At 34.9% G+C, this 15,092-nt stretch overlaps 2 protein-coding genes across 2 annotated transcripts in view; one reads left to right on the forward strand and one right to left on the reverse strand.

The window, feature by feature from the left end:
- Positions 1 to 15,092, reverse strand: part of FAM227B (family with sequence similarity 227 member B) — a 226,116-nt gene that overhangs the window by 124,289 nt on the left and 86,735 nt on the right. The window lies entirely within an intron of this gene.
- The window catches only part of FGF7 (fibroblast growth factor 7), a 67,875-nt gene that overhangs the window by 50,632 nt on the left and 2,151 nt on the right, over positions 1 to 15,092 (forward strand). The window contains exon 3 of the mRNA XM_040226488.1: positions 14,689 to 14,792. Coding sequence (XP_040082422.1) covers positions 14,689 to 14,792 — 104 coding nt within the window. The remainder of the gene's footprint in view (positions 1 to 14,688; positions 14,793 to 15,092) is intronic.

The raw sequence follows: 15,092 nt of genomic DNA on the forward strand, positions 1-15,092 counted from the left end.
ATCCAGCACTAGCCTGAAAATAAAATCTGTCTTTCATGTTAAGCAGCCACTTTAACAAATTTATTTCAATCTAAGATAATTTGGTGTTTGTTTTACTATAACTTGTGAGGAAATAGATTTTAAACAGCATGTACACATTACTAAAGATCATCTGCTTATGTTTCAGGTTGACACCTGGAAACAAAATACTGGCAGTTACACATCCTTAAGCAAAATCATCTTATATAATTTTCACATCTTGATAAAACTTGGTTCATATATAAGTTCCATGTGTAAGTTGTTTATAAGAAAATAAATGACTCATAAATCATCCTAAAAATTAGTTTAAGACTGACACAGACTTAAAGTAGTAATATATGAGTTTTTGTCTTCTTATAAGCAATTTACCTACAGTGTTCTATATAAGATTTATGCTGCTCTGCTTTTGGACACATTTGCTTTAAATAATTAATCCTTGATTAGAGATAAATATATCATTCTTTTCACTGAGTACCATCTATAAATAAACTGCTACTTCTTTCAGAGTCACTTCAAAAATTAAACATAATTCCATTTCTACTTGAAGGAGAGGAGCATTAAAATTAGTTTAATTATCAAAATATTTCACATTTGGTTCTAAAAATTATATACAATTTATAAGCATTATTTTATTTCATTCTAAATCTCAGACCAATAAATCATTTGGCTTTTAATAGCACAACAATTTTTATTCCTTTTCTTAGAGTCAGAACAGTAAAAACAGCTTTCTTTTTGTAGTCAAAGACAAAACAGTGACTTATGGATTAAATTACTAGTTGTCACTAAAAATTAAAAAAACTTAAAGCTTTGATTTCACTAAAAGCGGACTAAAATTAGTTGAGGCGCTCATTTATAACAACTATTGATATCAGTTGGTGCTAGTGGTAAAGAATCTCCCTGCCAATGCAGGAGATGCAAGAGAGGCAGGTTTGGTTCCTGGGCTGGAAAGACTTCCTAGAGTAGAAAATGGCAACCCACTCCGGTATTCTTGCCCGGAAAATCCCATGGACAAGGTAACCAGGTGGGCTACAGTCCAGGAGGTCACAGAATTGGACACAACTGAGTACACACACACACACATTGGCATAAATGAATAAACTAATCTTAATCACAAAGAACTTGCCATGACTAAGTTACGCCTTAAAAGTGGTTGATAACAGCAATAATATGACTGAGAAGCTATTTGCTAAAATATATTACCATAATAATTAGCAAATTCAAAATGAAAAATAATTGTAAGGAAAGAACTGAGGAGTAGCTAGCCACTTCAATCCAAAGAATTCTCATTTCCACTGCAGAATTAAAGAGTCCATTGATTCCAGTTTATCAGCAGATGATGGTATTGAATAGAAAGAGTAATTATACAATACATGTCTCAGTATCACTCCCACAAGTAAAATTTAAGTGCTGCATACAACTGTAATCAACCTGAGACCTTCCAACTCATTCATCTTTTGAAGACCTTGGGATTGTGATCAGAGTATGGATAATGACGACATTCCAGGATATGACAGTAGACTACAGATTAAAGTGTTAGAGGAGTACATGTGAGGCCACTTCAAGTGATATCGACAGATACTTCCCTCTAACACTGTGAATATTGGGAATGCTGAGTAAATATTAAAACTTTAAAAAACACTAACATTACTGCCATATTTTTAAAAGTCCAATATCACGCAGAATTCTTTGGTGCTATGCAAAATTATTTTTTATTACTAAAAAACATTTCTGTCAACTTTATACATCTAGCACAGCCAGAATTTTATTGTGAATTTAGATCACAGAGTGATTTCTTATGCATCAAGAACAAGATACAGAGAACTGCCATCGCTTCAAACTTCATAAAACTTAAACACATTATCATTCCCACCCTAACTTTTTCTTATGTGCTCATTCTCAAAATTAGCCAGGTTTACAATGATCCTTGACTTCTCTAATTCCCTATTCTTCTATCTTAGCCTCAACATCTATTCGGCCTAGAACCTGAGGAAATGGGCAGAGTAAGAAAGATGAGTAAATGAGATAGAAATAATCTGAACCATTGCTGTGAAGTGTATGTTGAGAAACTGTGTTCTGTCATATTGACTGAAAGATGCTAGGTTAGACAACAAGGTGGTTCATTCCAGTATTATGCTCCACTTCCTAGAAGGTAAACATAGCATATAGGCAGTGAGAAGGGAATCATCCAGAAAGAATGGACATAAATGCTCCCAGGAACTCAACAACTAGCCAGGAGAAATTCCAGGATGTAAAAACATCAGGAACTATTTGGAGTGATATGGGATGTATTTGTTGTGTTTGTCTTTGTGTCTGAGATGGCTACCAATAATGTGCAATATGAATACAAACTTTATTTATTTTTGGCTAGATGTGAAAGTGAAAAGGCTTGAGACTCTTTTCTAGCTACAGTTTTTTAGAGAAGATAAGTATTTTTTAGAGAGGGTTAAAAAAAAACATCTAATTCAGGAAGGAAGCCAAGAAGAAAAAAACTAAAGAGGCACGGAAATCTAAACTATCTTTAAGAATTTGGTGAATTTTCTCCCATTCAGAAGGCTGTCTTTTCACCTTGCTTATATTTTCCTTTGTTGTGAAGCAACTGACAAACAACTAATCTCAAAAATATACAAGCAACTTATGCAGCTCAATTCCAGAAAAATAAATGACCCAATCAAAAAATGGGCCAAAGAACTAAATAGACATTTTTCCAAAGAAGACATATGGATGGCTAACAAACACATGAAAAGATGCTCAACGTCACTCATTATCAGAGAAATGCAAATCAAGACCACAGTGAGGTACCATTTCACACCAGTCAGAATGGCTGCAATCCAAAAGTCTGTAAGCAATAAATGCTGGAGAGGGTGTGGAGAAAAGGGAACCCTCTTACACTCTTGGTGGGAATGCAAACTAGTACAGCCACTATGGAGAACAGTGTGGAGATTCCTTAAAAAATTGCAAATAGAACTGCCTTATGACCCAGCAATCCCACTGCTGGGCATACACACCGAGGAAACCAGAATTGAAAGAGACACATGTACCCCAGTGTTCATCACAGCACTGTTTATAATAGCCAGGACATGGAAACAACCTAGATGTCCATCAGCAGATGAATGGATAAGAAAGCTGTGGTACATATACACAATGGAGTATTACTCAGCTATTAAAAAGAATACATTTGAATCAGTTCTAATGAGATGGATGAAACTAGAGCCGATTATACAGAGTGAAGTAAGCCAGAAAGAAAAACACCAATATAGTATACTAACAAATATGTATGGAATTTAGAAAGATGGTAATGATGACCCTGTATGCAAGACAGCAAAAGAGACACAGATGTGTAGAGCGGACTTTTGGACTCTGAGGGAGAGGGAGAGGGTGGGATGATTTGGGAGAATGGCACTGAAACACGTATACTATCATGTAAGAAATGAATCGCCAGTCTATGTTCGATGCAGGATGCAGGATGCTTGGGGCTGGTGCACGGGGATGATCTGGAGGGATGATATGGAGTGGAAGGTGGGAGGGAGGTTCCTGTTTGGGAACTCATGTACACCCGTGGTGGATTCATGTCAATGTATGCCAAAACCAATACAGTAAAGTAAAATAAAGTAAAAATAAAAATTTAAAATAAAAAAAATTAAAAAAAAAGACATTAAACCTCCCTTAAGTAGCCCCTGCTACACCTATGAAGAATACAGAATTACTGCCTTATTATCATTGAAAATTCATGTCATAAAAAAAAAGAATTTGGTGAATTTAATAAGCAAAAAGTGAAAGTGAAGTCGCTCAGTCGTGTCCGACTCTTTGCAACCCCATGGATTGTAGCCTATCAGGATCCTCTGTCCATGGGATTTTCCAAGCAAGAGTGCTGGAGTAGATTGCTATTTCCTTCTCCAGGGGATCTTCCCGACCCAGGAATCGAACCTGGGTCTCCCGCATTGCAGGCAGACGCTTTACCGTCTGAGCCACCAGGGAAGCCCTTAATAAGTAGTGACAGGTTCAAAAGACACTTGCTCCTTGGAAGAAAAGCTATGATAAACCTAGAAAGCATATTAAAAAGCAGAGTCATCACTTTGCCGACAAAGGTCCATATAGTGAAAGCCATGTTTTTCCAGTAGTCATGTATGGCTGTGAGAGTTGGACCATAAAGAAGGCTGAGCACCAAAGAACCGATGTTTTTGAATTGTGGTGCTAGAGAAGACTCTTGAGAGTCCCTTGGACAGCAAGGAGATCCAACCAGTCAATCCTAAAGGAAATCAACACTGAATATTTGTTGGAAGGACTAACGCTGAAGCTGAAGCTCCAATACTTTGGCAGACTGATACAAAGAGCTGACTCATTGGAAAGGACACTGATGCTGGCAAAGATTGAAGGCAAAAGGAGAAAGGGGCAGCAGAGGATAAGATGGTTAGACAGCATCACTGACTCAATGGACATGAATCTGAGCAAACTCCAGGAGACAGTGCAGGACAGAAGAGATTGGCGTACCACAGTCCATGGGGTCACAAGGAGTTGGACACAACTTAGCAACTGAACAACAACAATTTCTCTTACCTCATCATTTAAAAACTAGATGAAAGTGTAGAAGGATTCTATTAATCAGATTAGAATAGTAAATTGTATTTCTTCAGTTTTAACACTATGTGATTATTAATTTATTTAATTTACATTTATTTTAATATATTTTCAATCTGCATATACCACTTAAGATCATTTTGAAATTTATCCTCAAATAATGCTTTAAAAATAATTAATTTGAAGATGTAAAATAATCATGTGTTAAAGGGAATAGTTGATACTTATTTACATAAAATATGAATCATTATATTATATTTAAACTTTAAAATAATCTTGAAAATATAGTCGTGTCTGACTCTTTGCGACCCCATGGATAGTCCATGCAATTCTCTAGGCCAGAATCCTGGAGTGGGTAGCCTTTCCCTTCTCTAGGGGATCTTCCCAACCCAGAGATCAAACCCAGGTCTCCCACATTGTAGGCAGATTCTTTATCAGCCGAGCCACAAGGGAAGCCCGAAATAAAATTTCTTTTTGATAGGCACACTTTTTACTATATCAATATTCTAAAATAATGAAATGATTTAAAATATTATTAAGGAAGACAGTGAGATTATATTACTGTAGTTTATGGCTTATATTAAGGGAAATAATGAGCAGTATTCTATCTGGGGCTAACTATATTGATCTAGTTCTTACTAAAAACCTGGTTTTAGGTAAGTAATATAACTAATGGAGATTCTGGAATCCATGTGTATAATGTATGACTGAAGAAACTACAGATGCTTTGCCTTGGTATGACCAATGTCTTAATCTCTTTGAAGCGCTATTATATGGAAAAAGTATTGATTATCCTGCAGAATTTTAGAGGATATATCTGAGAGTATGTAGTAATACCTAGGATCAGAGCTATCTGATAAGTGTAATGAGACACTTCAGCAGTTGGTAACTTAAAATACATTAATGTGAGTATATAAGACAGAAAGATACATCAATAGACAAAACAAGATAGCCAATATAAGGTAAAGGAGAGGCACTGTATCAGTTGAAAAATGTAATGACTTTCATTACAATGTAATGAACAATGTAATATTTAATAACTAATGTTGAAAAACTTAGCTAGCTATTTGCAGGAACAAAATATCCCTTTAGAGTTTCATCTCAAACCATGTGCTAAAATTAATTCCAAAAGAATTTAAGAGATATATTTTAAACTTAAATTACAAAAGCAAGAAATAAATGTATTTCAGATAGTAGAATGGAAAAATACTTTTAAGTATAAAAAACAATATAATAAATTATCAAGAAAGATTGATACATATGGCTACACAAAATTAAGCATTTTAAAATAAATGAATAGATTAGGATACTGCAGGATTAGAGAAAGAGTGAGAACTGGAATAGAATGAGGGATGTTGACAGTGTCATAATATTCAGAGAATGTTTATGACTATTGAAAATAGGCACTTACCCTGGCTTAGGCACTTGTGAGGTCACTGCTGACCTTGAAGAGACAAAGCCATTAAACAGATTAAAAGTTAGGATGCAAGTGTTAAACTGAGGAAAAGTGAACAAATTTAGTCTATATGTTCAAGAAATTTGGTGTTAAATGAAAAGGGAGCAGGGCAGTCTTTTGAAAAGATTTCAGAGTTAGAGGCATGAACATTTTATTCATCTGGCCCATAGGCACAAAGCCTAGTGCCCATGAAAACATCCAGTACTTACAAATGTATTTAAAACTTTGAAACTTAGACACTGACAGTAAAATTTGACAGGAAAATTAAAAACTAGAGATTATCAAATATTTAACTTATAAAATATATTATGCCAACTTCTTTATTTATTAAATTTAATAATACTTTTTCATAACATATAAAAACAATTTGATAATTTTTTTCTTTGCAAGAATTCCCTAGAAAGTACAATATTTGGAGAAATGAGTTTTCAAAAATAGCAAATGATAAAATGAGTTACTTTAGACCAAGTAATTTCAAAAGAAAATCTATATAAAAGTTTTAAATAGTTATACTGTATCTAATGAAAAATGCCATTTGATTATAAAAATACGCTTTCAAAAATAAAAAATCAGTGTACAGAAATCAAAGCAGTGCTAACACATATCTTAGACTTACTCTTTAATCAAAGCCATAATAACATTAAATTAGTAATGAAGTTGATCAAGCCTAAATATTTCACATGCTTTACTATTTACTTACATAATTTAATTCTAATTTGCAACTTGATGTTTTAAAATATCATTAAGAAAATTTCCAAACGTTTTAATGTTAGATTTGTGTTGGGTGGTCTTGAGAAACAATAGTACGTAGGGTCTATGAATATCTTAAAACAGCTTTATTGAGAGAACAATTTGGAAAGCATATCTTTGTGAACAAAAGGCAATGAAAGGAGGGACTGAAGACATCCAAGACAGACAGGATACAGAATCAAGAGTATAATGTTCTTTGAAGGCAATTCCTTTGAATTTACAATATTGTGTGTGCATGCTCAAATGCATATTTAATAATAATTTGAGCAGTCACATGCAGGGTATTTAAAAAATATAATACTATGATATAGGATTTTAGTGTGTCAAATACACAACACACATTTAGAATTCTTTATTGTTCATGTACTTGTGACCAATGTACAAAAGTCAAAGCAGTGCAAACACATATCTTAGACTTACTCTTTAATTAAAACCATACTAACATTAAGTTAGTAATAAAGTTGATCAAGCCTAAATGTTTTACATGCTTTACTATTTACTTACATGTTAATTATAATTTGCAACTTGATGTTTTATAATATCATTAAGAAATTTTCCAGACATTTTGGAGTATATTGAGTATTTTTATATATATGTGCTATGGATATTTATTTATAAATCTATGTATGTACAGTATTTTATAAAATAACGAATGCTATGTAACTACAATAACAAGGGTACAATATACAAAGTACAAAGTGCAACTAAAAAGACCAGAAAGAATAAAATTAATTTAGAAAAGATGTTTTCAAATTTTTTAGACTTGAGACAACTTTATACTCTTAAAAACTATAGAGGACCCAAAGAGCTTTCGTTCATATGGTTTTACAACTACTGATACTTCCTGTATTCAAAATTAAACTGAGACATTTTAAAACTATTGACTTATTTAAAAATCAAAATAATGGCCAATTATGGGACAGCTCATAATATTAGCATAAGAAGAAAACCAGGGTTGTACAATTCTAGGAATTTTTTCTTTTTATCTACTCTGCATATCCAATTAATTTTCCTAAAACACAATCTGACATTTTTCAAATTTCAAACATTCAAAGACTCCTCACTGTTGACAAATAAATGTTAAAATTTTTTATTAATAAATTGGCAATCAAAGCCTTCAACAAACTCATCCTAACTTCTTTTCTACCTTTTTCTATTTCTTTGATACATTTCCTACTCCAGATAGCTCTAATTTCTATCTTCTAAAAATGAGTTATGAATCATAGACTCTATTGTCTTACATAAACTTTTATCTCTCAATTAGCATGATGTTTCCATTCTATCTATGTCAACCTTATATCTTCTTCAAGATGTAATTCAAGTTCTGTCTGTTCCTCAAATCCTCTATTGACCACCTAGGATATGTAATACTTCTTTCTTCTGAATAACTATTGAATTTATTTTCTATTCTGTTCTTTTTAGCAACTGGCATATACTGTTGCTTATAATTCATTTTAATTTTCTGTAGGAAGAAATATAATTGATTTGATATATATTTTATTAATCCAGATATTTTTATAATACGACAATTAAAGTCACCACATCAGGTTTCTAAACTATTACTCAGTTCAGTTCAGTCACTCAATCATGTCCAACTCTTTGCAACCCCATGGACTGTAGTCTACCAGGCTTCCCTGTCCATCACCAACTCACACAGCTTGCTCAAACTCATGTCCATCGAGTTGGTAATGCCATCCAACCAGAGGATGGTTATCTCATCCTCTGTTGTCCCTTTCTCCTCCCGCCTTCAATCTTTCCCAGCATCAAGGGCTTTTCAAATGAATCAGTTCTTTGCATCAGGTGGCAAAAATGTTGGAGTTTCAGCTTCAATATCAGTCCTTCCAATGAATATTCAGGACTGATTTTCTTTAGGATGAACTGGATGGATCTCTTTGTAGTCCAAGGGACTCTCAAGAGTCTTCCCCAAAACCACAGTTCAAAAGCATCAATTCTTCAGCGCTCAGCTTTCTTTATAGTCCAACTCTCACATCCATACATGACCACTAGAAAAACCATAACCTTGACTAGATGGACCTCTGTTGGCAACGTAATGTCTCTGCTTTTTAATATGCTGTCTAGGTTGGTCATAACTTTTCCAAGGAGCAAGTGTCTTTTAATTTCATGGCTGCAGCCACCACCTGTAGTAATTTTGGAGCCCAGAAAAACAAAGTCTGTCACTGTTTCCGCTGTTTCCCCATCTATTTGCCATGAAATGATGCGACTGGATCCATGATTTCAGTTTTTGGAATGTTGAGCTTTAAGCCAACTTTTTCACTCTCCTCTTTCCCTTTCATCAAGAGGCTCTTTAGCTCTTCTTCACTTTCTGCCATAAGGGTGGTGTCATCTGCATATCTGAGATTACTGATATTTCTCCCGGCAATCTTGATTCCAGCTTGTGTATCATCCAGCCCAATGTTTCTCATGATGTACTCTGCATATAAGTTAAATAAGCAGGGTGACAATATACAGCCTTGACGTACTCCTTTTCCTATTTGGAACCAGTCTGTTTTTCCATGTGCAGTTCTAACTGTTGCTTCCTGACTTACATACAGATTTCTCAAGAGGCAGGTCAGGTGGACTGGTATTCCCATCTCTTTCAGAATTTTCCACAGTTTATTGTGATCCACACAGTCAAAGGCTTTGGCATAGTCAATAAAGCAGAAATAGATGTTTTTCTGGAACTCTCTTGCTTTTTCCATGATCCAGAGGATGTTGGCAATTTGATCTCTGGTTCCTCTGCCTTTTCTAAAACTAGCTTGAAATCTCTGCACCTTCTACTCAATTTTGCTGAGAACCTAAAACTTCTCTAAAAGATAAATTTTTAAAAAATTATTTCAAGCAAGAAATGCTCAAACACTAAAATCATAAATGTCACTAATGATAAGAACAAAAATTAGTGTGGATATTTGATAGGGAAACACCTAAAATTCTAGGAGGAGATGTTGGAGAAGTTTTTAAAAATGTAGTAGCAATTTATACCTAGCTTCCTCTTTTCTCATTCTCAGTACAATAAAGACTTAAATAACAAATAGGCAAAATGGTTTAATGAATGATTAAATCACAGGGGAAAAAACCTCCAGGGAAGCCATTTTGGGCATATTTCCTAGTTTGTAAGGGAGACATCCTAATGAATAAACTGATACTTCTGTTGACAACACTGTTGACAAAAATATTGCTAATGAGGCTAAATGGCCAATTCACTTGACATATTGTTTCATTTTTCATGATTTATTGTGTGAGCTGATCTCTTTGATTTTTTTTGAAGTCTGTCATTATACTACCACAGTCATTATGGTAACAACTCAACGCACTCATGTAATATGCCTTACATATTTGGGAACACATTTATTATGTTATATATAAACATGAACTTCTTTTAAACATAAATCCAGATTTTACAGTGAGAATGTATTACCACGACTGAGCCTTAACGTAAAGTGTCTACATATTGTAATTAACATTACGTCTATCATTCTACAGTTATATTTTATAGATAGTTGGTCTATAAGAGAAAAGCCAGCAAATGTGACAGATTTCATTCCTTAATTAAATCTGGCCCTGAAAGATACTCTAAGCCTTTGCATCAGTACTCTTCTATCTAAGAGAAAGTATAATATTGAATAGGAGGGAAATAGCAGAAATAAAGGGACTTGAAGGAAAGGTAAATACTGACTTCTTCCCAGCATTTTTACAGTGGTAAGATCTTCAGAAAGCAGCTATTTCATATGTCCTGAAATAGATATCTTTACCCAATTTTGAAGGTATTACAAATATGCTGAATCAATTCTTCATTGTATTGATACAAATTTAAACTAACTGGATTTTGCTGCATAAATTATTTCCCTTTGATCTTCCTGAACTGAACAAGAAGAAGAGTTAGCTGCTAGAGAAAGTGCTCCAAGAGGGCAGGGTTTTAATTGAGCAGATCTGAATGGAGCTGAGGACAGCACTGGCTCTCACTGAAGGTTTGTTGAATACTGCATGAACACATCAGCATAACATCTTTCATAGCCTTGGAAGCAATTGTTAACATTTATTTCCCTTAGCCTCTCCTTCAGAGCTTTGTTTTCAAAAAATTTTCTTCTCTTTTATTAAGGTGCATCTACATATGTATTTAGGGCTTCCCTGCTGTTTCAGCAGTAAAGAATCCACTTGCAATGCAGGAGCCCACAGGAGTCATGGGTTTGATCCCTGGGTCAAGAAGATCCCCTGGAGGAGGCAATAGCACTCAGCCCAGTATTCTTGCCTGGGAAATCCCATGGACAGGAGCCTGATAGGCTATAATCCATAGGTTTTCAAAGAATTGGACATGACTGAAGTAACTTGGCATGCCCACATGCACATGTGTTTATGTATATGTTTTGTTGTTTACGAGATTTTTAACTTTTGGAGTTCAGAAAACAGTGCTGTTTTTCTTAGTTTGTATCCTAAATTACCACTGAGTTCTATGCATTCTGAAAATGCTCCATAAACACTTAAAAAGATAAACATTCATTCCTCTGCATTTTCTTCAAAGACCTCAATTTCTAGTTGAGCAGGTGTAGAACTCTGAATTGGATGGGCTCTGACTAGTGCTAAGCATAGTATAGTAGGAAATGGTTTCTATATGTGGCTGCTGCTGCTAAGTCTCTGCAGTCATGTCCGACTCTGTGCGACCCCATAGACGGAAGCCCACCAGGCTCCGCCATCCCTGGGATTCTCCAGGCAAGAACACTGGAGTGGTTTGCCATTTCCTTTTCCAATGCATGAAAGTGAAAAGTAAAAGTGAAGTCGCTCAGTTGTGTCCAACCTTCAGCGACCCCATGGACTGCAGCCTACCAGGCTCCTCCACCCATGGGATTTTCCAGGCAAGAGGACTGGAGTGGGGTGCCATTGCCGTCTCCATCTATATGTGGCATATGTAGGAAATAGATGACACATATTAACTAGGCTACATTAATCCTGATGAAGCAGGTAACAATTCTATTACTGGAGAATAGGGAAACTAAAGCCTGGAGAATAAATAAGAGGATGAAGCGAAGGCATGAGATAAAAATTAGAATTTCCTATAATTAAGTGAATATTTTAGAAAACAGTTTCTGGGGACTTGATTTATGCATATAATATTCACTTGGAATTTTCTTTTCATTGTCTTAAAGCACAGGAAAGAGAAAGTCTCAAGTTCAAAGTATAATTAACAATAGTTACACAAAATGGTTTACAAAACTTTAAATTTCTACGTTGTTTTAAAATTGATTTTTTTTTACTATATTTTGATAAGAATCATTAAAAAGCAGCATTTAAGGAAAGGATATATAATTAAATAAAACAGTAGGGTAATAGTCTTGTAGTAACAAGTTTTGTAAAAACAATTTCAACCATGGTTAGAAATAATTAAAATTGTATAAAGTTATATGAGCAGGATTCATATAATAATCGTGTTTTTATTATCAAAAATCTATCAGTTTAAATAGTTAATCTTTTTTAAAGGTAGTAGGTTCTGCTTATAATAATTTTCAATTGCTTTAACTGGATTTACATTCAATTTCAGTATATTCAAAATATATTATGTCAGCAATAATCATTACTATAAAGTTTAAGTACAAAAGTAAAGATGTTACTAATTATATACTTTCACGGTATTATATAGTGATTAAGAGCCAGACAACTCGGGTTCAAATTCCACTTCTGCCCCTTACTAGCTGAGAGAATCTGGGCAAATTACTTAACTTCTTTGTGCCTGAGCTTCTTGATCTATAAACTGGGGATAATATGAGTACTTGCCTTATAGTCTTGGTGATAACTAAATGTATTAATATATAAGAGTGTGTAAACAATCCTTTGCATGTGGTATCAACTCAATAAACATTAAGTATTATGTTATTATGATTATAGCAATGCAAAGAAATAGAGAAAACAATAGAGTGTGAAAGACTAGAGATCTGAAGAAAATTAGAGATACCAAGGGAACATTTCATGCAAAGATGGGCTCAATAAAGGACAGAAATAGTATGGACCTAACAGAAGCAGAAGAGATTAAGAAGAGGTGTCAAGAATACATAGAAGAACTATACAAAAAAGGTCTTAATGACTCAGATAATCATGATGGTGTGGTCACTCACCTAGAGCCAGATCCTTGAGTGTGAAGTCAAGAGGGCCTTAAGAAGCATCACTACAAACTAAACTAGTGGAGGTGATGAAATTCCAGCTAAGCTATTTCAAATCCTAAAAGATGATGCAGTCGAAGTGCTGCACTGAATATGCCAGCAAATTTGGAAAACTCAGCAGTGGCCTCAGGACTCAAAAATGTCAGTCTGCATTCCAATCACAAAGAAGGGCAATCCCAAAGAATGTTCAAACTATCATACAGTTGTGCTCATTTCACATGGTAGCAAAGTAATGGTCAAAATTCTCCAAGAACTTCCAGATGTACAAACTGGGTTTAGAAAAGGCAGAGGAACCAGAAATCTAATTCCCAAATTCCACTGGATCATAGATAAAGCAAGGGAATTCCAGAAAAACATCTACTTCTGTCTCATTGACTACACTAAAGCCTTTGACTGTGTGGTTCACAACAAACTGTGGGAAATATTTAAAGAGACAGGAATACCAGACCACTTTACCTGTCTCCTAGGAAACCTGTAGGCAGGTCAAGAAGCAAGTTAGAACATTACATGGAACAACTGACTGGTTCAAAATTGGGAAAGGAATATGTCTAGGCTATACATCGTCACCCTGCTTATTTAACTTATATGCAGAGTACATCACGCAAAATGCCAGGATAGATGACTCACAAACTGGAATTAAGATTGCCAGGAGTAATACCAACAACCTCAGATATGCAGATGACACCATCCTAATGACAGAAAGTGAAAAGAAACTAAAGAACCTCTTGATGAAGGTGAAAGAGGAGAGGGAAAAAGCTAGCTGAAACTCAACATTCAAAAAACCAAGATCATGGCATCTAGTCCCAACATTTCATGCAAATAGATGGGGAAAAAATGGAAACAATGGCAGATTTTACTGTCTTGGGCTCCAAAATCACTGCAGACAGTGACTGTATCCATGAAATTAAAAGACAGTTGCTCCTTGGAAGAAAAGTTAAGACAAACTTAGTGCATTAAAAAACAGCCATCACTTTCTGACAAAGTGATGTCAGCATATATATATATATTACATATAGAGAAAGCTATGGTTTTTTCAGTAGTTATGTATGTAAGTGACCATAACGAAGGCTAAGTGACAAAGAATTGATGCTTTTGAATTATAGTGCTGGAGAAGACTCTTGAGAGTTCCTTGGACTCTCAAGGAAATCAAACCAGCCAATCCTAAAGGAAATCAACCCAGATATTCATTGGAAGGACTGATGCTGAAGCTGGATCTCCAATACTTTGGCCATCTGACACAAAGAGTGGACGCATTGGAAAAAAGCATGATGCTGGGAAAGAGGAGGCAGGAGGGGAAGGGGGCGACAGAGGATGAGATGGTTGGATGGCATCACTGACTCAATGAACATGAGTTTGAGCAAACTCAGAGACAGTGAAGGATACGAAAGCCTGGGATACTGCAGTCCATGGTGTTGCCAAGAGTCAAGTGCGACTTAGCAACTGAACAATGATTATAGTAAATTGGAAATGTAATTCTAGAGAAGAAAAAGCTTCAAATACATAACTTTTTTGAAACCAAATATCTTTTTATGCAAAATAAAAAACTGATAGTTTGCACTTCCCACATTTAATAAGGACTGTTTGTATTTATATGTTCTGAGCGGGTCAGGGGTGTCAGGCTGAGTAAATAATCACATTAACAATCTTAACTCCCAATTGAAACAAATAAGAACAAATGGTCATTCTTGGATAATCTGCAAAACTAAGTGAATAAATGACATATCTTTCTGTGATTCCTTGCAGACATCATGGAAATCAGGACAGTGGCTGTTGGAATTGTAGCAATCAAAGGAGTGGAAAGTGAATATTACCTTGCAATGAACAAGGAAGGAAAGCTCTATGCAAAGGTATTGATAGATGATAGCTCAGACTTAATTTCTCAAACTTATTTTTGTCAAAAGTATCTTCCCTTTCTGAAAAGTAAAAATGAAATTAATTCCTCTCAAACTATGTAATTCAATGATTTCATTAAAACATTTTCTATTTAGGAATTAAGGAAAAATGGTTTCTGTGTCACCTTGGACAATTTAAGCTCTCTGGCCTTTGTTTCACCATCTGTAAAATAAGTTGGATTAACTGACCCTTAAGGATCCATCTGGGCTTCCCTAATGGCTCAGTGGTAGAGAATCCGCTTGCAATGTGGGAGA

This window comes from Oryx dammah, unplaced genomic scaffold (genome assembly GCF_014754425.2).
Source record: "Oryx dammah isolate SB20612 unplaced genomic scaffold, SCBI_Odam_1.1 HiC_scaffold_26, whole genome shotgun sequence".
In the NCBI taxonomy this organism is placed as follows: domain Eukaryota; kingdom Metazoa; phylum Chordata; class Mammalia; order Artiodactyla; family Bovidae; genus Oryx; species Oryx dammah.